We start from the raw sequence: 26,395 nt of genomic DNA on the forward strand, positions 1-26,395 counted from the left end.
GGAATTATAACTCAGTGGACCAAAATTCCCTCCCTGCTTCCCTTGCTCTCAGCCTGAGAAAAGACTTCACTGCTGGCCTCTACAAGCAATAAACTACTCTCAGAAGCATGCGCCGGCAAGCAGGAGAGAAGTATGAATGGAAGAAGCCAAGGCCTGCCCATTTGCCACCAACCTGCTCTAGAGAGGGAGTAAGCAAGCATTCCCTCTTTACTCTCTGGTGCTGGCATGTAGTCCAAGTCCCAAAATAGACCAAAACCTTTTGCCATCTTGAGCCAGAATCTTTGGGCTGAATTTTCAAACATATGTGCGAGAATTGCATATGTGAAACAGTCAACAGCAAAAAGAGGTCAGTTGAGCACAAAATGCTCAAACTGGATGCTGTACATTGCATATCCAATAGTGTGCCCTGTGTACAACTTAATTTCATGCTTTTGAAAAGTTAGCCCTCAGTGCTTCATAAAATAACATTTTTGTAATAAATAGAAAAAGTTAGAGAATGGATGATATTCCAGCATTTTATGTACAGATTCTCTGACTGAGGTTAAATTCAGAATCTATTTAATGTGGGCACATTAATCCAGTTATTGCCTCTGATTTTTCTTTTTATCCAGATTGAATAATTAAGTGAATGGTGTCCTGGAGTTATTGCAAAAGGGGCTTGGAAGTCAGGATGCTGGATTCTAGCCCTGATTCTGCCAATCACCACCTTGTGCCTCAGTTTCCCTACCTATAAAATGGGAATAATACTTACCCACCTTTGTAAAGTACTTTGATATCCTTTGATTAAAAGTACTGCACTAATTAAATACAGATGGCTTCTACTATGATTACTACAACTGAGCAAAGCTGTTTGCACTTCTAGTGAATGGTTCTCACGGGTAAATTCCAGACTAGAAGTTTGTGCCTACCTGAACAGGATTCCTGTGTTTTGTACATCTGCACAGACCTACAGGATAGTCTTTTGGTACAGCTATTTGTAGGCTGCAAACTCTTTCCTAGACTGTGACCTACAAAGATATAAGTATGTATGTAACTTTAGGCACATGAGTAGTCCCTAATTGGCTTCAAGGGACTTCAAGACTTTATTCATATGCCTAAAGTTAAACATACACTTAAGTCATTGCAGGATCAGGGCCATATTTATAAGCTTGTTGTGAAAGGGATCATATTATCTTGTGTATTTGTACAGTGCCTCCATATCTTCTGGCCCAGAACAATCTCAAACCAAGATCTGTTGACACAGTGCAGCCAAGAGGATCTGAGCACCATCATTGCCAGGAGGCGTTGGAGATGGATTGGCCATGTGCTTCGGATGGAAACTGATTCCATCACCAGAGTAGCAATAAGATGGACACCTGAAGGTAAGCAAAAACAACATGGCGAAGAGCTGTGGAAGCCAAGCTGAAAAACCTGGAGCACAGCTGGGGAACCATTGAAAGACTTGCCAGAAACAGACAGGAGTGGAGGAGCTTCGTCACTGCCCTAAACGCCAGAGGCGTAATAGGAACATGATGATGATGATAGCACAGTGGGGTGTAATCTTGATTGAGGTCGCTGGGTACTATTGCAATTTTTTAATAAATAATAATAATAAAATAATAACAGGTTTCAGAGGAACAGCCGTGTTAGTCTGTATTCGCAAAAAGAAAAGGAGTACTTGTGGCACCTTAGAGACTAACCAATTTATTTGAGCATGAGATTTATTTATTCATTTATTCATGCTCAAATAAATTGGTTAGTCTCTAAGGTGCCACAAGTACTCCTTTTCTTTTTAATAAAATAATAGTAATAATACATGTTTAACCAGTAGGTGCCGCTGTTATACAAAGCCATGTAATCAGAATTAAGGCCTAACCAGAACTCCTAGGGTACTAAATTATTAAGTTTCAGAGTGGTGGCCGTGTTAGTCTGTATCAGCAAAAACAACGAGGAGTCCTTGTCGCACCTTAGAGACTAACAAAAACGATGCGGTGGAATTAAACTGATTTAATATTGGACTTTCCCCCCCAATATGAAAGTCTATATGAAAATATTTTGTTTACGTGAAGTTTTACCTGCAACATTCTAACTTTATTTTCTAGATTATTTTCAGCATTTAAAACCACGCCCAAAAATTTTAGGTTTTTCCTAAGGTTCCGATACCTGCCCTGCTTGAAATGTAAGCTAGCAAGGCATTCCACTAAGTGGCAGGGTAGAAATATTTCTGTAAAGGCTCTATAACTGGAGAATGACATTGTATGCATGCAGGATAGGATGGTACGGTGTACTCTGGCTCACATACTGCTGCTTACTACCAATGACCCTTCTGCTGGTCTCTGCAGAGCAGGACAGGACAAGTAAAAGGTGGCATGGGAAAGCCCTGTATACTCCTCTAGGTTCCCATCCCTTCTAAATCCACAGAAAAAGGCTGCATTAATGTGCCATACTTCCCATTCTGTGCTTAGAGCCACGTTTAGGGGGTTATGGGGGCCATACTCTAGGGGCCATTGAAAGTTGGTTGTGCTGGGTGGTACAATTTTCTGTGTTGCTTTAATTTCTCTTTCTTTCGAAGAAAATACTTGTGATGTTAAAACTGTTATCAAAATCTAAAACAATTACATTTAAAATGAAGGCTAACAGGCTTTTGGGGAGATAGTTAACAGGAAAAAGGTATAGAGCACACCTTATCCAGGAGTATTTAACTTTGAAAACACTACATGAAATGAAGAAAATTAAACAAAGCTGCCCTCAGACACAACTGTGTGACCAGCTCTGCTGAGACCAATGGGAACACTGCATGCATATCTCAGGGTAAAAGCCTCCAGCAGATAATAACGCATTGCCTAATTCTATTTATTGAAGTTATTTGTCATGAAAAGTTAGTAAAAGCAAAGACTCTTCAGTCATTTCCATTTGCCTGTAATGAACAGAAATTCATATCAAGTTATTTTACCTCTTCAGGACATCAGCTGAATCGTCTAATTCCTCAAACTCCATGTGAAACACACTAGAAAATGAATCCTATAAATACAAAAAGGATTCTTATTGGATGGAAACTAGTAATATTCGTAATCCTGATTAACAGTATCAATAGTAATAAGGAGAAAGTCAGCTGCAATTATTTACACAGAGTCTGCCTTAAGGGGGAAAAGAGAGAAATCCTTGTATTTTACACTCCCTACCCCCACCCACCCCATGGCAATTCTGGCCAGAACAGGGAAATATAACCTCCCTGTGTCACTGAAATCCCTTGCATCTCCAGGGAACATTCACCCCAAGTGAGGGCAGGCATGTTCACAAATAGCTCTGGAGCTAACTGTTAGCAAAGAGTCTATTTTAACGTTTACAATTCCAGACTAAGAGTGTATTTGCGATCAACCTCAGTCATGTCACTTTTCTTAGATGTAGAGAGTCCCAGGAGCAACAATAAGCCTTAAATGTATTGCTAGATCTCCTTATGGCTTCTTATCACTGTAGTATCTGAGCATTTTGCAAACACCAATGAATTTATCCTCACATACCCCTGTGAGGCAGGGAATTATCATTATCGCCATTGTATAGATGAGAAAGTGAGGCACAGAGAGGAACTGGGCCAGACCTTGGGTTTTGGCTAAATTGCACAGAGCATAGATCAGAGAGAGCGTGTGTGTGTGAGAGTGCATATGCAAATGGGAGCATAGGTCACATAAATCTCTCTTTTGCTTTCCTGTGATGCTAGTACTGCTCTGCAGGGCAGTTTCTCCTGAGCTTTATTCAAGGGATGCTCTAATTTACGTTGGGCTGCAATGGCCACAAAGGGCCCAAAGTGAAGCCAAGGTCTCATTTAGAGCAGGTGGTCTTGGCCACGTCATTCTTCCTCCGGCCAATCCCCTTTTCCCTGCTACACCAGCCACAGAGCGAGTGAGTGATGTAACAGCTCATGTCAGCTCTCTATCATGGGAGAAGTATACTACCCCTGGAGGTGATCCTCTCTGGGATGGTTCAGATGACCTTAGGGACAGATTACACCACCTGGCAGTGCAAAATGGCTGCACCAAACCACAGAATCTGACCCAGAGAGAGGTCATGCCCCGAAGAACTGACATCCAAACTGAAAGGATGTCGTACAAACAGAGGTGAGGAGGCATGAGAATGGGAGAAGAAAATGTTGGAGTGGATCAGTGATGGAAGGCTAGTAAAAGAAGTGTGGACAGAAGGAATCTGCTACTGTGAGCAAAAGAGTACACTGCAACCATTATCCTTCTGTCTTCCCTCTTCTTTATAGTGGAGGCCTGATTCTCCAGTTCCTTGCACTTACGTAGTAATTTAAATTGTGCAAAGTGGGTGCAAAATGTGACCAAATCAAAATGGAGGAAGGAAATAGAGAAGCTGACCCAAGGGGCCTCTAAAGAACGAGAGCACTACTCCCTTTAAACTAAGTCACACTTGATACTCACAGTGCAATCTTCATCTACTATGAAAATGGTGCACCTCTGCACCTGCATGAAGGAAATTATAGTTGCAGCTATCTTCTTCAAAATTACTTCCAAACATTGTTGCTCTTCAAAAATCAAGCTAGCAAGATCAAGAAGCACCTAGACAAAAAGAAACCCTTTGTGAAAATTCTAATAACTATGAGTTAAACGATAATTATATTTATTACCCTCTTGGATTTTTTTCCCAGTCTGATAACTTTGGTCACCTGAATACATTTTAATTTAAGTTTTTGCAGAGCAACAGGCTATGTGGGATGTCATTAATGGCATCCATTGTGAACACCTTTTATGAGAGAGGCAAAGAGTGTAGCTAGCTAGATACAGTATCTAACTATAGCCTGATAGACTTAGGAGATGCTGCTGGGAGAATTCTCAACCAGCCAGATATGGCCAGATTATATCACCTGTTGCCCACTCACATGGCACAAAGGGTATGGAACCAGGTGTGAGAATCTAGCCCGACACGTTTATTGATCTGTAAACTCAAGGAACAAGTTTGAAATTTTACCCTACTGGAAAGCTTTGGAACAGTTTCTGCCCATTTGTTTCTACACGCCTTTTTTCATATTGTGTGTGGTGGATCCAGATTCTTTCCTCAATAAAAAGCAGTGGTATAAATAACTCTTTTACAAAGAGGATGGCTAAAAGATGCATAATTAGAAACACACAGAGAGAGATCAGCTCTGCTTCCCACTGTTACTGCAGATACAGTAAGTGGTTGTTTGTGAGTATAAGGGAGTCTAACAGGCTGAATGAAGATAACTTTCGCAGAAATGCTTGAGCTATACAAGCCTCAAACTCTGGAATACATGCAGCAAGACACATTCTGACTTTATGAAGAGCCCAGGTTACTGATGGGGAAGGAATTTACAGGTATTTATGCACAGCCCTCCACAAGGTGCACAGAGTCCAGGAATAACTCTCTAGATGAAGTATTAAAGCAGCATGCTCCCAATTAAATTTTAAGCATTAATTTAAAAAAATCTGAAATGTACTCAATATTTTGCTGCCAGCCCAGTATCCCAGCTGGTACTAGCGTTTTAATAGAGGCACAGGAAGCCCCACAAGGAGACATATAAATAATTAACGTTTGCAAGGAACATCTACCATATGGTGAAAGTCAGAAGCTGTAGATAACAAGCACTAACTACTACCTGCCCATCACAAATGCCACATCCCAGGTTGGAATAAACCTGTTGGACATACCTGATTACGCCTGTTTTCAAGCAGTGATGTCTCATATAGCTGAGCATTGTAAAGAACAATTCCACAAAATGCCAGATAAGCAGCAAAATCCTGAAAAACAGATAATTAAATGTTTCTAACAAGGTTGTATTTTCACATCCAAAATGCCCACTGGATGTGTCTGAAGAACCAGGTTTTTGTTATTTTCTCTTTCCAAGCTTTCAGCTTCAATATTAATGTTTATTTATATCTTTTAATAAAAGTCCATCAAATCATCCTGGCTATGGCCAGAACTCTGGCAGTACAGTTTTGTGGTCAACCTGTAAATACACAGAAAGAAGAAACAATGGTCTTTGGTATGTGCCTTATTATCTGTGCAACTTATGCAGTAACCCTCCAATCATGGGCAGTAGGTGAACCCCTGCTTTGGGAAGGCTAGCCCACCGACTCCACCCCTTCTGTCCAAGGCCCCCCTCCCTCGCACAACAAAGCCCCCAAACCCCCCCCCCCACCAGGAGAAGCCCTGAGGGTTCCCCCGCAACCAGAGGAGCCCCAACCTGCCCACCCCAGTCACACTGGGCTGAGCAACCGGCCCCCCCACCCCGGCTGAGCCAAGCCACCAGCCCCCAGCCCCTGAAGGCCCTCTCCTGGCTGAGCTGCTGGCCCCCACCACAGCACAGTGATCTTCCACCTTTGTGCAGCCAGTGGCCTGTGCTCCCCAATGCCATGCTGGAGCCTCCACATTTATTTGACAAATAAAATTTGCAGAATTTTGCAGAATTTTAAAATACAGTACGCAGAATTTTTATTTATTTTTTTTTGCACAGAATTTTTTTTTTTTGGTGCATAATGCCCTCAGGAGTAATACTCCCAATTAAATTTAAGCATTTGGAAAAAAACAAAACAAAAAACCCTTGATATCTAAACAAAGATATACACACTGCAGTTTTTTTGTTTTCACTTTGTGGTAGTAATTGGTATGTTGAAGGTTATTTTTGAAAGTTATGTATATATATTATACATAATATGTTTTCTTTGGTTAGTCTTGATCTCTTATTGCCATTTCTTCAGGAATCTCCCATCTTTTTTAGAAACCAATGATTGATCTTCATGTTTTATACTGGGAGAACTGTATTGGAATAAGAAGCAGCTTTGGGGATCCAACCCAACCAAAATCTCACCATTAAAAACTGAACACACAAAATGAGCATCTAGTATATAAGGAATTAAATATTTTTCAAAGTGGAAATCGAATCTTGCTTAAGTAGCAAAGCCAAGAGCTGTTTCTCTTCAGGAAAGGGATTAATTCTGATGTCCTGCATATGTTCATTATGTATTCCATTGTTACAGGGAAGGAGTAAATTCTTACTTTGTTATTGCCAAGGCTTAAGTCAACTTCTTCGGCCTGACTTAAGCCTTTCGTGGTGCACCACAGTTTGCATGTTAAATCTGAGAGCATTCTGAAAGTGTCTGCAATGTGACAGTTCAGAATCTATGTGCTTTGTGCACTACTGATTATGTCAGACATGACTGTAATTTATCCAGTGCTTTATTTCTTTCTACAACTAGTGTACACAGAAATTGTTATGTAGTAATTTTAAAAGTTGCTTGGCAAGCTTTAGTTTTAATGTTAAGCTGCTACCGAGTGCCCACTGTGACATTTCTTTGAGATAAGGTGACTTCAACTACTAGCTGTTAAGCCTACACCCCTTTATAATACATTCAGTAAAGCATGGAAACGTGAATCCTAATAGAAGAGAGAAACCAAACTGACTCAGAAATTAAATTGATTCACATTGACATTTCTGCAATGCCTCAGTTTCATCAAACCATTTTTTACTTATTCAAAGATTAGTGCAGTTTGGATAACTTCAAAATTTCTAGCTGTCATAAAAGAAAACCACTGATACACACACACATTCTTTCTCTCTCTCTCTCTCCACATCCCTTATACCTTTTCATCTTGCTCTGTGAATATCCCACCAATTCCAGATTTCTTATTGATAGCTTGAGCCACACCAACAACCTAATGCAATGAAAATAAAGAAGAGTTCAGTAACCAGGAGGAGTCTGCCTCTGCACTGTCTGGAAAGCAATATTTACAGAAGATGACAAGCTCTGATTACAGGTACTTTTATACTCAACATTTGGCTAGTTAGAGAGTTGGGTCTATGGTTTTCATGTATTTATTTTTACAAATTACTGACTAGCTCTTTAGTATTGGATGTTCTCAACTAAAAAAAACTGTACTACTGATAAAATGTTTTTACCTACTACTGTTACTGACACTAAGATTGCTATAATACAAAAAAGAGTGTAGACATTTTCCCCATATTTGCCAGTTTCTTTATTTTGTGCATTTGATGACATTTTCCATACTCAGTCACTCAGTTTCCCCAGTTGTTTGTATGGATCTTTCACACAAGAGAGTGGGACCATCTTTTTATTCTGTGTTTGTACAGCACCTAGCACAATGGGTCCTAGTCCATGACTGGGGCTCGTCTGTGCTACCACAAGACAAATGATGATAATAATAATAAATAATAAAAACATGTTTTTTTAAAAAAATGTGATTGCCACAAAAATTTGCAGTAGAATTCAGAGGCAGGAACAGTACTCAAAACTACTTTTTAACTTACCTTTGAGGCTGACTAAATATTGTGTTGATGTAGATGATTTAATTGTACTAGACTAGGCCCAGTTCAACAAGATATGTTTGCACCTGCATACCTTAAATATGTGAGTAGTCCCAGTGACTTCAGTGTGACTGCTGAGGTGCTTAAAGATAGGCACATATTGTAGTACCTTGCTGAAGCATGGCCCTAGTCCCTGTGGGACAAATCCTCCCCCTCCTCCTCTGCAGCCGTGGAAGGCCTTGAATACAATGGAATCAATGCAGATCTACTACTTGGAGTTGAGATGCTGGTGGTAAATAGCCTGTGTAGGGGGTCTCCACTTTGTGCTTGGTGAGGACCCCTTGTAGGTCAGCACACAAGGAGTTTGTTGAGATGAGCCAGAGATAGGTCTGAGGAAGAGGAGGAGTGTAGATCCATGATTACACACAACCAAGCTATTCCCAGGGAGCAGCAACAGCTATGGGCACTTCTGCAACCACAAGCCTGTAGTAGTGGCCTTGGAGTAACTCTGCTGTTTTTGTGTGGTGAAGCCCCTGTTTCCTGGGGCTGTTGGTAGAGGCTAGGATTTTGTTCTTAGAATCTGAGTGCATTTTCTCCCAATTTGTACCCAAATAATTTGCTAAAGTGGATTTTTTCTTGTCAGTGATAAACAAGGAATATAAATATAATACACGTAATATTCTTACCAGATTCACATTTATTCTTCAAACTAAGGGATTTTTTAAAAGTTAGGCTTTTCCTAAAAACATACTACGTAGGCACCATAACAAAGGTATATTTCCTCTGTTAACACTGTGAATATTGCACTCTATCCAAATAGCTCACCACCATAGTGTCTGCGCACCTCTCAATTAATGGATTACATTCTCATAGCGGCCATGGGAAGTACCCCATTTTGCAGATGGGGAACTGAGGCAGAGGATAGATAAGAGACAGGCCTAAGGTAACAGAGAAAGTCAGTGACTCATCTAGGAATTGAACCCAGGTCGCCTGAGTCTATGTTTGATGCCCTTATTCACTAGAGCTCTGGACATAACAAAACATTAGGATATTGGTTGTCTTCTCAAAGGCATTAGAATGAACATCCAACTGGCCTCACATAACAAAGATCCTCTACATATCATATAATCTGCATATATCATGTCACTCCCCAGATAGTAAGAACTCCTTGTTGCTTTAACCAGAAAAATACTTTCTGTTGTAATCTCTGAAATGATTACAGAAATCAACAGACCAGCTGTATTTCCCGCTAGGATGAACTCTTATAAAAGCTTGTTTAACTTCAAGTTACTTTAAATTCCTAACTGAATCTTTTTTGTATACAAAACCGTTCTGGGGGAACTTCTGATTTCAAGTTTCCTGACATAACGCTCTCTCTATGGTGAGATTAAAACTTTATTTCTTAGAATACAGAAAATAATCCTCCAGAAGAGGTCAATTAAGATCTGAATTTCTCATATTTTTGGGACCTACTGGAGAGAAGAAATTCAGCCAAAAAAGTGACCTTTTGATGCAGTGTGCTTATTTAGATAAAAGGTGCAGAATGAACCTGGAAGAGAAATGTGTTTGCTCAAAACATGGTGGAAATTTACTTGCTAAGTAATTCGACAAGCCACAGCGTGCCTCCTGGGGGGGTGCTGAATGCTCTCACCTCCCACTGAGCAACTTCCAGGGCATGTTCAGACACTCTTTGACTAACAGCATTCTGTAGGCAGCACTAAAGCTGAAGAAAATCAAATTGATTTCTAAATGCTAATACAATTTTTATCTATTAATACAGGTAGCAAGTGAAGACTGCATGATGTGTTTCTCACAGTATGGGTCAATGCAGGAATATCCCACTTGAACAAACTACCTCAAAGGAAGGGTAAAATAAAAGGAACAGTAGTTTAGTTTTGCAGTCATCTGCCTCTATGGGATACTTGTTGGATTAGATCCATAATCTGGCACAGCTCTGCTGTGAGCCTGAGGCTGGCAAAGGTGGAAGGATGACACCCTCTATCCCCCATCCTGAAGCCTGTGCCAGGGGAATTCTCAGAGAGAGGCTAAATTGGGTTTTTGGCTGCTTTGAAGCAACAGACTAGCAGCAAAGCAGACACTGAAGTGGCCAGGATCTGATCTATTATTTCTTACCGTGCCCAAGTGTTCGAGGGCCTAATTTTCCAATGTAGCTGCACTTCCAGGATAACAAAATTTAATCCTGGAGACCTTTTTACACATGCAATTGACATATCAAGGCTCAAATTTCTGTTTGGTCTTGGGCAGGAACCCTTCTCCCCCTCCCACATACACACATACTTTCAAACAGAAGATGGGGATTCAAAAGGAAATTCAGGGAGGGAAAATTCAACACTGTGCATTCAAAAATTTCTGACTTAATTCCATTTACCAACCTATAAATCACTTAATGGATTATACCCAAAGGAAACTCAGATACAATCCCCATCTTAAAATTTAGCAATTCACTTTGAGTTTTAATCTTCTGGCTAAGGCCCAATGCCTACCCCCAGCCCAGATTTTGTAATGGCTCCCCCTCTGGTTTTATTTGCTTCTCTTTATTTGTTCCCCACTCTGTATGTATCCTCTGATCATATAAAGCTGTTTCTCAGCCGCTGCAGCAAGCTGCACATGGGTTCTCTAATCCTTCCTATCCACCAAAAATCCATCTGGCCAGCAACTGGCTAAACTACTCACACAGATGAGGGTGGAAATGAGACCACTGCTTAGCACTGACTCCAGCTCTCTACTGAAGGGCGTGATTCTGCTGCCTGGGCAGAAATTAAATTGCAGGGCTGCTCTGAAGCTTGGTCCTCAATTTGTGACCAATTTAGAGCCTGGCCTTTCAGATGAAGGACATGGACATCCTTTTTAGAAACTGGGGTCTGTGACAGAAGCCAACAAAAACAAAGGATTTTAAACACAGACTTTCACTGGAGCAAATTTGAGGATAGAGAATATTTGTCCAAAGAAATTATTCACTTGGACAGTATTTATCTGTGCTCCCCTTGCAATTATTACAACTATCTGTGTGCTGACAAAGAGCGTTTCATCCCACAAACTAGCTTAGCTTCTTCTTGAACCTACACTTATTATTGTGCTTATGAGCTCATGATCTTTTGCCACATGAAAGATGTCAGTGTCATAAGTTTAACTTAGTGATTTAATGGCAGGCTCCATTAGGAAGGAAAGATGGGTTCTGACGATAAACAGTGGGGTTTTTCCTGATTTACCCTGTAAATGAGAGGAGAATCAAGCCCAAACGCTGTTCTACTTAATGCTTCTGCCATTCCATTTAAAAAAAGTCCTTTGATTCATATTATATTTATTACTATTATGAACAATATGAATATAGATCTATGTATCTTTCCTATATCCTTTTACTCTCCCCATATTTTACATGCTACTGTAATCAATCGGTCTCTCTCATAGAGCACCTATTAGACAGATAAGGTTGGAATCTGAGTCCTTAGCTGGTATAAGTTGGCATAGATCCACTGCCTTCAAGGCAGCTATGCCAGTTGACACCAACCAAGAATTGTGACCTAAAAGGGCTGGCAAAAGTAAAATTTGCTCTGGCCTTTTCTATACAAGAACACTTTATAACTGTAAATCAACATTGAGACAGCTCTATCAGTGAGAGCAAATTTAACAAGAGTGGAAGCTGAAGAGTAGGATAAGATCCAGGAACTTTATCACTGTTTCAAATCCTATTCAGAGACATGCTAAAAGCAGCTGGGTCACATTTGCCCTACCTTTCCATTGCTACTTACAGTGGAGCTGCACTGGTGGCAAATTATGATGATGTAACTCACCAGTGTAGAAGGAGCCCAAGTTATTTAGCATGAGAATCTGAAAAGTTACATAGTGAGAAGCACTACGGTTTATTTGAAACTATGCTTTTAATTCAATTCAGAATTTTTGGCACATTTGCAGCAAGTCATGGCCATGCTCCAGAGAAACGGCATTATTTGTGACCCTAGCAGCATAAAGTCCAGTGAACGGTTAAAACAACAGTATTTTCCATCCTGCTTTTAGTACAGACAACATAAAAAGAACTTTGCTGTGCATGTGTCTGAATAATTGTGTTTAACTGTTATTCATTAAAGTTATAACTGTTAAGCAAGTACTTAAGGAGGATGGAAAAACAGTTTTCTCTTAATGGGAGAGAAGATAATTTAAAGTCTTTCACATGAGTCTTCCCAAAAGATCAGTGTCACAGATCAGGTCATTGTTTTGCAAGATGGGCCACTACCAGCTATTCAGAAACTGCTGAATTGGAATTCATTTGCAAATTGGATACTATTAATTTAGGCTTAAATAGAGACTGGGAGCGGCTAAGTCATTATGCAAGGTAGCCTATTTCCCCTTGTTTTTTTCTACCCCCCTCCCCCCCCCCCGCCCACCGACGTTCTGGTTAAACTTGGATTTATGCTGGAAATGGCCCACCCCAATTATCATGCACATTGTAAGGAGAGTGGTCAGTTTGGATGAGCTATTGCCAGCAGGAGAGTGAGTTTGTGTGTGTGGTTTTTGGAGGGGGGGTGGGAGGGTGAGAAAACCTGGATTTGTGCTGGAAATGGCCCACCTTGATTATCATACACATTGTGAAGAGAGTGGTCACTTTGGATGGGCTATTACCAGCAGGAGAGTGAGTTTGTGTGGGGGGGGGGGGGGGCGGAGGGTGAGAAAACCTGGATTTGTGCTGGAAATGGCCCAACTTGATGATCACTTTAGATAAGCTAAAAGAAAAGGAGTACTTGTGGCACCTTAGAGACTAACCAATTTATTTGAGCATGAGCTTTCATGAGCTACAGCTCACTTCATCGGATGCATACCGTGGAAACTGCAGCAGACTTTACATACACACAGAGAATATGAAACAATACCTCCTCCCACCCCACTGTCCTGCTGGTAATAGCTTATCTAAAGTGATCATCAAGTTGGGCCATTTCCAGCACAAATCCAGGTTTTCTCACCCTCCACCCCCCCACACAAATTCACTCTCCTGCTGGTGATAGCCCATCCAAAGTGACCACTCTCCCTACAATGTGCATGATAATCAAGGTGGGCCATTTCCAGCACAAATCCAGGTTTTCTCACCCCCCCACCCCCATACACACACAAACTCACTCTCCTGCTGGTAATAGCTCATCCAAACTGACCACTCTCCAAGTTTAAATCCAAGTTAAACCAGAACATCGGGGGGGGGGTAGGAAAAAACAAGGGGAAATAGGCTATACCAGCAGGAGAGTGGGGTGGGAGGAGGTATTGTTTCATGGTCTCTGTGTATATAATGTCTTCTGCAGTTTCCACAGTATGCATCCAATGAAGTGAGCTGTAGCTCACGAAAGCTCATGCTCAAATAAATTGGTTAGTCTCTAAGGTGCCACAAGTACTCCTTTTCTTTTTGCGAATACAGACTAACGCGGCTGTTACTCTGATACCAGCTATAGACTCAAAAATGTCCATTTTAAATAAATACTTTATTGTGAAGACCATGCGGTTCAATTCTCCATACAGCAAACTCTCATTGACTTCAATGGGAACAGGAATGTGCATATGATTTATACAAGGGGTTGCCAACCCTCCAGGATTGTTCTGGAGTCTCCAGGAATTAAAAGATTAATCTTTAATTAAAGATTATGTCATGTGATGAAATCTCCAGGAATATATCCAACCAAAACTGGCAATCCTATTTATACACTATGAACGGTGCCTCTTATCCTATGAGCATTCACACTGCCGTACTGAGGTGCAGCTTTCCTTAAGTACAGCTGCAGCCTCTGAATAGTAAGTACATTGTCTAGCCCCCTCACATGCTCTTGAGGTAACCTATAGGCACACTGGCTGATGCTCAGGTCTTTATTCACACCACTGGCCTTGTATTTTTATTAGCTTTGAACCACAGAAGCTAAGACAATTTTAATGAGCTCACAGGCTCTCTGAGGCATCCGAAAGGTGAGCACTTTTATCCTGTGTAAACACCTTTCCTCTATGAAAGGAAAGCTTGTGGTGCTTAAAGAGCCATGAGGAAACAGTAAAAGGACTATGTTAGCATATACTAAAAAGACCATTTAGTCTCTCCTCATTAGCACTGCAGATTTCTTTTACCAAGAGAAAGATGCATACCAAGAGAACTTGCGCTCTTTTAGATCCCTGTAAAGCCCTTCATTAATAGGTGTTTAAAAAAAGAAAAAGGACTAAAATGGTAAGAAATTCATGGCTTTTCTTATGATGATAAAAATTCGATGTGGATAACAAACCTTAGCAATTTTTGGTTCAGTGACACTATAAATGTTTAAAGATGTTTTAGAGGTGTTTGCCATTTCTACATACAAGATAAACGGATTGTGACCTCATTGACAACAGTACAAATTCCAACAAACTGTACTGATTTCTGTGAGATTTGGCCCAGTGACAATAATGAGAAAAAAAATTCAGGTGGACAAGCTATTGAGCCAAACTATGGGAAATGTTCTTACAGGCAGCCAATTAGGAAGAGACATATAAAACTCCAGAGGAACTGTTCCAGTCTCTGGAGTAATTAGGTAATTAGGACAAATGTGCTTCACATGCCAGCACACAGGTCATGAAGATTATAGGATCTGTATTTTAGAGCGTACTATAAAACCAAAACACCTCAAAAAATTTTCTTGCAAGCAAATCATAAATGAAAATAGGTCAGATCTTCAGTTGGTGTAATTTGGTTTAGCTCCATTGACTTCAAAAGGAGCTAGGCTCGTTTACACCTGATGGAAATCTGGCCCCAAAGTGATTATGACAATGATACTGGATATACTGCAAAAAGATCTGCTCTAGAAATTATTTTGGAAAGTTCTATGCCACCTGTTATACAAGAGGCCAGACTAGATTATCACAATGATCCCTTCTGGACTTGAAATCTATGAACACAAAAATGTGGGAAACCTGCCTGAATTGCATGTATATTGGAGGAGTGGAATCCACACTGCACCAAGCAAAGGATGTACATATTTGGGTTCTATAGAATTCCTCTAATGCTCTCTGTAAGCCCTGAAGGATGCTGCAAACACTAACAATCCACACACATTCAAGCACTTTTTAGCTGATGAAGACACTGCATTGGTGTTAAAGAATCAGCAATAAGAAGAAAACATGTTTTATTAGACAATGTCTTGTTCCTTAGGCCCAATATTTTACCTTCCTTAATTCTTTAATAAGCAGGTGATGTGTGAACTGGGTTGAAAGCTGAATAGTTTAGCAACAGAACCCAAGTTAGCTATTTTTCGTTTTCTCGTTACTCTCGTAATGTGCCCACAAAAATGTCCTGTATACTTCTTGTATTCCCAGAGCCCAAGTAGTGAGGATTTAGATGGGGTTTAGAAAGAGCGGGGATGGGGGAATGACAGGCAGAAGTGGGCAGGGAAGAATTTAGGACTGGAAGTTCAGAGACACAGGGAGGGTTAAGGACTGAAATACAGGCAATCTACCTACATCAGGAGACCTCTAATTTATGACAGGCACTCTATGGTTGCCAATGGGCTGCAATGCTGAGTGTTAGTTATTTCCTTTTTCAGCCACAGCACAGCCCTTATGCTGTGGTGGTGAGGGAGGGAAGCAGAGTACTGCATGTTCCAACCTTATGCAGCTCCTATATAAGGGGAATTGTCCCCCAGGCTATTGCAGCCCCTTCACACATCACAGAGAAGTGTGCAGGAGCTAGGATCAGAATCTGGCCCAGAGAGAGAGGGAAGGGGAGCGTGAGAGGGAGTGAGTGAGTGTGTGAGTGTGTCGGGGAGGAGGGAACCTAAGGTTCTGATCCAGATATCAATGAAGTCAATGGAAATACTCCCATTGGATCACAGGCTACATGTTTTGGTAGTGTCTCTCCAGTATATAGGAGACAACCGAACAACACAAATGCAACTTCACAACTGACAGTAATTCAGCGGGCTCCCTTATCACCAGTCACAGAAGGGAGACCAAGAAATAAATGGGAATAACCGCCCTTCATATTCATTTCCTCCCACCAAAGCATAGCTGACAGTGTGGGGAAGCTTCTATTGTTGCTACTTGTTCAGTAGATAGAAGGCTTTTGGCTCCAGGAATGTCAGTTATCCCCTTTCATAAGGCCTAAAGGGAAAGAGAGAGAGAGAGAGAAAGAGAGAGAGAGAGAATTCCTTTAATTGTCAGAGGCCACCACAGTCACTAAGTGTTTGAAATGGATTGCTGACTTCTATCTCTATCAGTGGCAGTGCACCCCCTCAGGATTTCATGGAACACAGCAGACATTTCTTCAGTGCTGATGGCTGCATTCTGAATTTTATTTTATCTGGATGGCTTCTTGCTGCATTTTTGTACACTCCACTCTCAGGCCTAATTCTGTGAAAGCTACTTCAAAGAGAGTCTGTGCCCTTTTTCACAGTCACTTCCTTTTCACTGACTTTAAGAACATTCTTTTGCTTCCTGAGAAGATTTAATGATTCAATAACGCCAACACCAGAAGAAAGATGATTCACTAAACCAAATAATGGTGACAGGAGGAGGAAATTCAACACTATCTGGCTTAAAAACAAGGGACTCAACTGATATGAAATTATGGCCTATGTGATTTTAGGTTTATTCTGCTTCCTCATCCCTGCAGAGGCTGAGCGTGATTCATGGCCACAAAAGTATGCAGTCCTGCTCAGATATTTATTTACAGACTCTAGCTTTTAACTAACAACACTTTCATTTCTAATGCTCTTCACCATAATGTTAGCCTTAGCTAACCGTTGGAGTGTCAAAATGTACAGGTGCTCATTAGGCAACGTCAACATCAAGGCATAAGCATAAGTCAACTATGTCTACATTGTGGGAGGAAGGTAAGAACCACCTTCCCAGGCTGACTGTCATTAGTGCCCTTGGCTAAGGCCTATAAAAATAAAAGTCAGCAAGACAGCAACAAACAACAGCAACAAAAAAGCTGTTATAAAAAGCATAGCACCCCTGATTTGTAGCAAAGCGCTTCCCAGTGACAGAAGACCAGGCAAAAATAAAAAATTAAATAAATCCAACAATTGTAGTGATCTTTTCCAGAATGAAACATTCACCTAGCAGACCAGCAGGAAGTTGAATCTTACGTACTTCTGCTCAGAGCTTGGGAGTTAATTCAGCTCAAAGCTCCCATATGGGAAAATCCTATATACAGTTAATAAGGGTGAAACCAAAATAGGATTTTATAGAAGTTACTCTAGACAGTATATAGAATTTCATATAGAATTATCTTCTTTCCAAACCAACCATGAATTTAACTTAGAATTCTATCCACAAAATTCCACACAAAAAATAATTTACTGTGCAGTTCTACAGGATGTTTCTGTAAGGAATGGTTTTATAATGGTCATGTACAAGTCTGAAAAATTACATGGAGAAGTGCTCAGAAGTGGAGATGACGATTTACAGCAATTTCTGTAGTCCATTTTCAGATCTATGAATCCATCCAAAACCAAATGAGATTGGAACCCACTCACTTCAAGCATAAAGGTGCCTGAGGCTAAATCAGTGATGCTCCTGTGTTCTTAGGCATCCATGAGTCATTTTAGAGGACCAAAAGTGTACCTCAGGGCTGGAAAAAATCTTCTGAGACTCAGTTTATGCAGTCAGTAGAGATCAAGGTTCTGAGCTGCCACCATCCCAGGGCTTCTGCTGCTGTTCTCTCTTGCTGATAAATCATGAAATCTCAGGCTACAAGGTATTTGCTTGCCTGTTCCGTGCAGTTAGTTTATGATAAGCGATACTTTGCATGTATAATACATACGGTGTCTTTGATCCGAAGCTGTCAAAGCACTTTACAAATATTAATAAATTAAATAACTTACAACACCCTTCTGAAGTAAAGAAGTGTTACTATACCCATTTTACCGCTGATGATCAAAACGGAGAAGTGACTTGGTCCAAGATCACATATGAAATGTGCATTTATCCCACACTCCCGTTCCTGGAACAGAACGCTAAGAGTCTGATTCTGCCACCCTTACTCATGTTGAGTAGTACCTTAGTCCCACTGAACTAAACTTGCAGAGAAAGATACTGCTTAAAGGTTGCTGAGCATAGAGCTGAGCATCAGGCCCTCAGTCTAACAAAGCACTTAAACACATCCTGAACTTTGAGCATGTAAGTAATCTTATTGGCTTCAAAGTTAAGCATGTGTTTAAGTTATTTGCTGGATCATGGCTGATCTGGAACAACACATATACAGAGGAATACACAGGGCTTAAATTCAGCTGGAGCTGTCCAGACCAGAGCTCCGGTAAATATTTTCAACCCCCTGAAGTTTTTATAGCATGTTGTAGAGGGGGTGGGGGGCCCTCCAAAAATACTCTATAAGAATTTAAGCCCTGGGAATATAGGTGTACGCTTCTCTCCTGCAGTGAGGAGTACTCTTGGTGCATTAAGAATGTTGGAAGGCTGTGTTATGGCTCTCCTAACCAAAATGAATGAGCTATCTTCTCAGCAGAAGGAAAGTACTTTTAACAATCCTGCTTTCTGAAAATGCACTGTAGCACTGAACTGGTAATAATCAAGATCTACAGCTACAGTTGTGGCCAACAAATACCACAGTTTCCCCTTATAAATAAAACAAGAAATAACCATGGTAATTATATGGTAACAGTTGGCTAATAACTTTTTACTGGTGGTCATTGTACCTTGATGATAAGAATTCAGTCAATTTTAGAGTTGTGTGTGTTTTCTCTTACTTTTCATAGTCAGTGTGGCTGATTTCATAAACTAAGAGGGTATCAGGTTATGGAGTTATCTATTGTCATTAGAGAATTGCCAGAAGAAAAAACCCAGAGGGAACAAATGGCACGTTTCAAATGGCTTAGCAGTCACTGTATGACAGTTTTAAACACAGATAAGTTTGAAATGGATTCACTCATGGCCAGTTTGTTTGTTTTTCCATTTGTAGTATAAGAGTCAGGTTTCTCATCTTTCTTCCCTCTTGATTTTTCTAAATAGTTATAAACATCAGATGGCACATTCTGGAATGCCAAAGCAAACTATGTGGCAATGTTTGTTGTGTAGGATGGGATAGAAGCTCTATTTAGTTACCAGAGATTGTGCAGCAGTGGCCTGCAGATATCAGAACTTGCTTCAAAACCCTTCCAGTGCTACTCAAAGCTTGTCCAGCTTGCATCTGTAATTCTTCATGGGGAAAATAGGAGCTTGTCACAAACAGAGCTAGCACTGTGTAAATCTCCCATTGCTCTGAGCCTGAAAAGTACAGACAGCAGTGTTTTCCAGTCCCGGGCCTGATATGCCTAGTCGCTATTTCAGCTATAATTAATAAGTAGAAAAAATGCTTTATAAAAGTTTACTTTTTGTTATTAACATATTTACTTCCATTCTTTATGCGTCTGTGAAGTACTGAGGTTCTTGCTCTTGCATATGGTGCTTTTTGTTGATAAGACCACTACAGTTCTTCATTAGTCCTTCTCCATGGGTTCTGCTTCTTGAAGAACTTACTCCTCATCTTGTGTTATTTCTAAGAAGGCTCCTCAGCTCAGGTTCCACATGGAAGTTTAGACTAATCTGAGCCTACTTTTCATCTCTTCTGGAAAAATCTTCATTCCCCAACTGACCCAGAGGTTTGATATTCAGCCATGATATTTCTGCAGATCACATACTGACTTTTTGCTTTAAACATACCAATAATATAAAACAAATAATAAATGTATCATATGTATTTTCGAGGGGCCAAATTTCCAGGTAGAAAAGACCTGCTTCTCTTTCTAAGTATTTATTTTCAGATGTGTCTCAGAGACATATTTGGCTACATATTTGGACTGTGACTAGTGAAATTTTGCACTAAAGCAGTTTTCTTTAGCTGCTAGATACAATATCATTACAAAGGCTTGGTCTGGTTTTTGTTTTTTAGGTTGGGGAGGCATGGAGGAACCATGGTGGTTTTTTTGTTTGGGGTGGAAGATGCTTTTAATAAAAAAAAAAAACAGCTGAAAGCAGATGGTAATTGAGGGGTTGATTCACTGAGTTAAATCTCATTCCAGAAAAGTGTCAGCAGAGCATTACAGTGAGGGTGATGAGAACCTTCTGGTAAGAGACTTTAAAATAACAAAAGAGTCCCCTAAGAGAAATTCCAAAGTTTAGATCTTCCAGTTTACAGCATATAGAAGTAACACTTCACTCCCCCCTCCTCCTTTAGCCTTTGCCAATTTGTTAATCTGTCAGTTTGTTTTCTATTTTCATAATAAATAGGTGCCTGCTTTATTTCATCTAGAACTCCTGTTGTGCTTAGAAGGGGAAACGTAGCTAAGATTTTTTTCAGGATCGGCAAATTGCCAGTTACAGGTTCATTCAGCCCAACAAGTGAGTGCTGGTACATATGAGCAGAGAATACTTGTACTTAATTCTTTCTCATGTATGACCAGAGTAAGAAGTAAGAACCCATGTATTGTGGCCAGCTGAATTTTGTCATGACTTTATGATTCTAAGTTCTTGGCTTATAGCATTCTTGTGTTTTTTCCAATGCACATAAATAAAGCATGTGACCTGGACAAAACATAGACCCTCCATCTTGCATCAATCATACATCCAGCGCCACTCTCCCAGCCAGATGTCAGTGCACACAACGTTCTGCTTGCTCACTGATTGGCTCATGGCCAGTTGCAGCTACTGCCAATTAACATGGGGAGGCACTTTGAAGTGGGGGCAATGTTTGACTGTGAGAACAGTGATCATGTTCATGATCAGTGTGAGGTGGTGGGTTATAAATTTGAAACACTTTCCTTACAAGACCTGGAGCAGTGAAAAAACACTTTGAAACAGAAGTCAGATGTAGGAGATCCCACATTTAATCACTGGGTCAGCCAGGATCATCAGACCCAAATGAATGAGATAATACAAGGTAAAAATGAGAATTGGGGTTAAATATGGGAGATTGGTGTCTTACGCAACAAGACTGGGAGAGTGGAAGGGTTAGAAAAAAAGGGAAAATGGTATTTTCAAATCAGCTTTTTGAGCAATTTTTAACAGTATGAACTGATTAGACACAAACTGTGAACTCTTCTGAAAAAGGAAGACTTAGTGGACAGCAAATCCCCGTCTGAAAATTTCTGGGGCACTCCTTGGTTAGTCTATGCTGTGCCAACATCCTGAGAAGGATGGAGAACAGTATGAGGTTGAATCTTATTCCTTCCAGCTTCAAGAAGCTCTTTCAGTTATTGGCAATACATAAAAACACAATGAGCCTGATTTTCTGTTCACTAACATTAATTTTACACCAGTGTAATTGCATTGGCTTAATTGGAGTCACTCCTGAATTACACCAGTGTGAGAAGGAAACCAGGATCACTCTACTCAGATAGCTGATGGTGAATTTCCTCAGCATAATGTCACTCCTCACTTAATTTCTCATTTTCTAGTTTTCTCTTTTAGCTGTTGTTAGGTTTTAGCTGTTGCCACCCAACAGAGACCTACTTTGTTTATGCTTTGAAGTCCATGACAAAACTCCCTTGATTCTAGTTGTAGCAGGATCAGACCTTAAAGGAGTATTGCTGTGAGAAGTGACACAGGACTGGAGGGGAGAGCTGTGCAGAGAATCTGAAGACCTGATTCTGATCGCATGCACCCCAGTGTAATCAATTAAGGGTAATGTGAGCTGTGGGTGCTCAGATTCTCTGAATCACGCCATTTTTATTTAGGTACTTAAAATGTGGATACAGGTGCCTAACTTCACGTACATACTTTTGAAAATGTTGCCCTGGGTCTATGAAAGGGAACCCCCGCTTGATATCTTAAACTTGTGAGGTATTTGGTAGAACGTTATGGTCACCATTTTACATAGCGTTAAAAACTGAAAAGTGTCATCTAAAGATAAGATTTATATGCATTGTGAAAAGCCACAGTAAAACAACATTTGAGGAGTATCTTTGATTCAGAAAAGAGAGAAAAGGAAGATCATCTTTCATTCAATTTAAGAGAATCACAGGGTTCTGCAGGGAAAAGTCCCTTCTCATGGCTTATACAATGGATGAGACAATAAGTGGGACTGTAATTAGGATTTGAAGTTATTGGGCACTACTGGCATGTATTTTACACGTTTAAAGATAGTAGCACATACATGATAAGCAGCTATAGTTTGAAAGAATCTCATTTTTTTACCACTTCTTCCTGCATTTCTTCCACACACAAAACTCCTATTGATTTTACTGAAGTGAACTGGGAGTTTTGGGTGTATAAGGAAGCAGAAACCTTTTTGTAACTGGAAATAGAAACAACATTGTTTTAAAATAAAAAATTGTGTGTAAGCTCTTCTCAGCAACTCTGTTTGGTTAACATCAGTGAAGCAGAAAAGGGAGTAAAATTTTACTCCGTCGAATGATATGCAGGCAGGACATTTAAAAAAAAGCTTTTTTTCTACTGTGAGATAATGATTTACAGGTGAAAAGTGTTTAAACGAATTAACAGAGCTACATATACGCTATTGTATAAGATGATCAAGGTACTGCAGCTTACCTCTTCCCTGTGGTTCTTTATTGGCATACAAAGAATACTCTGAGTCTTGTATCCTGTGATTTGGTCAACTTCTGCATTGAATCGGGGATCCTGACAGGGCGGAAAAAGTTGAATTAAGTACCCACTCAAAGAATGTCTTGTTTATTTCCCCAGTTTATAGGCCCATAGAGGAATTATAGCATTTTTCTTAACTGTTACCCAGGGTCACAATGTTTCCATTGTGAGACAATAACTATGTAAATATAAGTTATTACTGACTGAGTGAATTTCTAGCAATACTGTACAAAACAAACTGCTTATAATGAATATAAACACTTGTGGATATATACAAAGGTCAGAAAATGCAGTAAGCTTAGGAAAAGCTGTTTGTCCAGGCTGGATATTCATGCATAACCATTTTTAGCACATCTTTTGTTCTGAGAGGAAATTTCCAAAACACACCAAAAGACAGGCTGGCGTGGCTAAGTAAGTCTTATTAATAGGATTAGGATTTCCATTTGGGGGTTAAAATGATTAACACCCCATCTGAGGAAAAAAGTCAGAGAATGGGCTTTTATGGAATATACACCAAAAACATCTGAAATGTACTTTTTTTTCTTTTCAGTGTTGAAAAGTGTTTGCAGGAGGATGCTGACAAGCTCCCATGCTTTCCTAAATCTCTCTCCTATGCTCACTGAAAAGTCAAGCCCATGAGCTTCAGAAAGCAGCTTTAATACAAAAATAACCGTTTTCTAAAAACTCACTGTTGTTCCTGCAAGACTTATTCGTAATGTACCTAAAAATAGTCATTGACAATCAGAACAAATTCTCACCACCAATTTGAGTCATTCAGTGCAATCAGCCCAATAGGGAGCTGGCAAACTGTAAGCATTATGGAATTTGTAGGAATACATACCAGGATAGGAACTGAAAAGAAAGAGCTTTTGGTTCTGGGATCCTCTGCCACCACAACTTTGGGGTAAGCTAGTGCTTGTATAGGAAGAATGGTCTTGAGTGTGAGGCATAGGGCAGGTGTCCAGAAGAAAAAGAAACACCCCATATAAAATCTGATTTGTATTGTGTATGTATAAAATCCCTATTATTATTGCAAAAAGATGGAAACACTGAAAATGACTCCACTGGCAATATAATATTTTTGCTCTCACCAAAGTTATAGCCATCTAGGCTGGGATTTTCAAAGGATCATAAGGGAGTTAGGCAACCAAATCCCACTGAAACTCAGTGAGGCACTTTTGAATCCCAGCCTTAATCCTAATTTCACATTTGGTAACATAATTATGTTAAAGTGTAGACCCACTGGCATTATAGGTCTGCGACTATGTACCACGAGTAAAAAAATCATACCCCTTGTATTTACATAAAATGCAATGAGAATTAGCACAGACTGTCAAAAAATTCCAAGTATAAATTGTGCAATGAGATTAAATTTCTTTTCCTTTTCATTTTGAGTTTTGTTTGGGGGTTTTTTGTTTGTTTGTTTTTTGTTTTGTTTGTATGTATCATTCTGGAACACTGATTTTATTTTATCGTCTCACTAAAATGCACCAAATTGTACTTAAAAGGAAGATTATTAATTCACCAACATTTGATTTCAAGCTCAGTACAATGACCCCGATCTGGGAAAGCATTTACGTACGTACTTAGCATTAAGCACATGAATACTCCCACTGATCTCACGTGCTTAAAGCGAAATATATACTTAGGCCCAAATCCAGAAAATACTTATCAGAGTCTTCATGAACGATGACCATTAAAGCACATTATATCACCCTTATATGTATTGCTGCTGGAAAAATATTGTTTGGCAATATCACACATCCTCAAAAAATCCACTCAGGAGGATGAAGAGATGACCAACTAGAAGTGGTAATTTTCAAGTCAAAATTCCAGTGTTTGTTCCACTTGGGAACCCTTCTCTTTCCTTATCCCTAACTCTGAATGCACAAAACCCGCTTTATCTATCAAGCAGTGTTGTTTCTTACAGGATATTCTGCAGGTTGTCAGTCTAGGCTTAAATCATTCAAGTAATAGGGATTCTACCATTTCAGTTGGGAGACTTTTCCACAGCCCAATGTATCTTATTATCAGGGTTTTTTCCTGATATTCAGCCTACATTTTCCTTTGCTCAGTTTCATCCCATTATGCCCAGTTATGCAGCCTTAGGATTCATATAGAAGTACATGTTCATATATTAGCCTATATTTTTATTTTTAAAAATGCAAACAATTATTTGCCCCCATAATTTAGCCCACTTTAAATACCCAATTTCTTGGTACAATCAAAATCATACATTTCTAAGTGTCCTGAAATACAAACGCAAATAATTGTGGGTGGAAAAATAGAGACCTGGTTAAGGCCAGGATCAAAACTTGACCCTTACTCTCAAATGTCCATCACTTGTTTTCAAACATCCATTCCTCAAACATCATATGTAGCCAAATGTGCATATATTTTAGAGAGAGATATTTGAGGCCAGATCCTCAGTTAGTGTAAATCAATCTGGCTCCAATGAACTGCATGTATTACACTATCTGAAGATCTGGCCTCTTTTTACTTACACAAGATTTCCGTATTTACCTCATATGCATTTTTGATGTTCAAAGGCTGGCCCAAAGCTGCCACATGTCCCACAATTCCCTTGTTCCATTCCAAGCGAATGCAGTTGTTTGAAGCTTCTTCCAAGGTGGAACCTTCTGCAACATCGAACAGCCTGCTGACAAGAAACTTCTCATTGGAGCTATCCTCACAGACCAGGAAAAGGGAATAACGATCAGCAGCTATGAGCTCATGGATGTGCAAGAAAATTTTGTGGCAAAGGGCTGTGACGTCCAAGTGAGTGGAAATATCTTTCACTAGTTCTAAGAGTCTTGAGCACTGATCCCCTGCATCAGTCCCAATCCTTGGAGATTGCAGAGGCATCTGTTCCTTTTTTCCAGAGCCAGAAAGGAAACTTACGGTTCCAACAGAGTCCTTGACAATGATGGGCCTTAGAGGCCTGTCAAATTCAGAAGCAGAGATTTTCCTTACTGGTGTCCCAGGGTTGGGGCTTTCAGCTCGGGTAGTCTGATGAGCAGGACAAGAGCAATCTTCACTGTGGTTTTTGGTTCCTTCCTTGCAGACTGGGATGGTATGAACTCTCTCAGCAAACCATGCATTGACCATTTCTCTGCAAAACAGAAGTGAAAGGTAATAAATACTATGAGTTAACAATCCCCAAGCAATCATAATTATTTAAAGGGACCAACCCTTTTACATAATACTACATAAAATAGTATGGGAGCCGCGATCGGCCGAACCTGCGGATGCGGCAGGTAAACAAACTGGCCCGGCCCACCAGGGGCTTTCCCAGCACAAGCGACGGAACAAGTTTGGGAACCACTGATTTAGTGAAACACCTGCTTCTCTTTAACTCAATGTTGTTCATTTCCAGCCAACACTGAGACTTAAGCACTAATATCATGTGTCTTATAAAAAAGAAATATTTCTGATCAAATAAATGACTCTGAATAAGGCAGAAAATTATTACTCATGACATAGCTTTCAGTGCATAAAAGCTGAAAATTATGACTACACTAATCTCAAATACTTCATCCTTAGTCATGTCATAGAGTTTAAGGACACAAG

General features: G+C 40.0%; 1 protein-coding gene across 4 annotated transcripts in view; it reads right to left on the reverse strand.

The window, feature by feature from the left end:
- PDE5A (phosphodiesterase 5A) overlaps positions 1 to 26,395 on the reverse strand; it is a 94,348-nt gene that overhangs the window by 54,420 nt on the left and 13,533 nt on the right. For all 4 annotated transcript variants that reach the window (XM_048847146.2, XM_048847145.2, XM_048847147.2 and 1 more), the window contains exons 2-7: positions 25,349 to 25,937; positions 22,772 to 22,861; positions 7,594 to 7,665; positions 5,661 to 5,750; positions 4,416 to 4,553; positions 2,933 to 3,000 (exon numbers count right to left, since the gene is read on the reverse strand). In XM_048847146.2, coding sequence (XP_048703103.1) covers positions 2,933 to 3,000; positions 4,416 to 4,553; positions 5,661 to 5,750; positions 7,594 to 7,665; positions 22,772 to 22,861; positions 25,349 to 25,937 — 1,047 coding nt within the window. The remainder of the gene's footprint in view (positions 1 to 2,932; positions 3,001 to 4,415; positions 4,554 to 5,660; positions 5,751 to 7,593; positions 7,666 to 22,771; positions 22,862 to 25,348; positions 25,938 to 26,395) is intronic.

The sequence above is a fragment of the Caretta caretta genome, chromosome 4 (assembly GCF_965140235.1).
Source record: "Caretta caretta isolate rCarCar2 chromosome 4, rCarCar1.hap1, whole genome shotgun sequence".
In the NCBI taxonomy this organism is placed as follows: Eukaryota; Metazoa; Chordata; order Testudines; family Cheloniidae; genus Caretta; species Caretta caretta.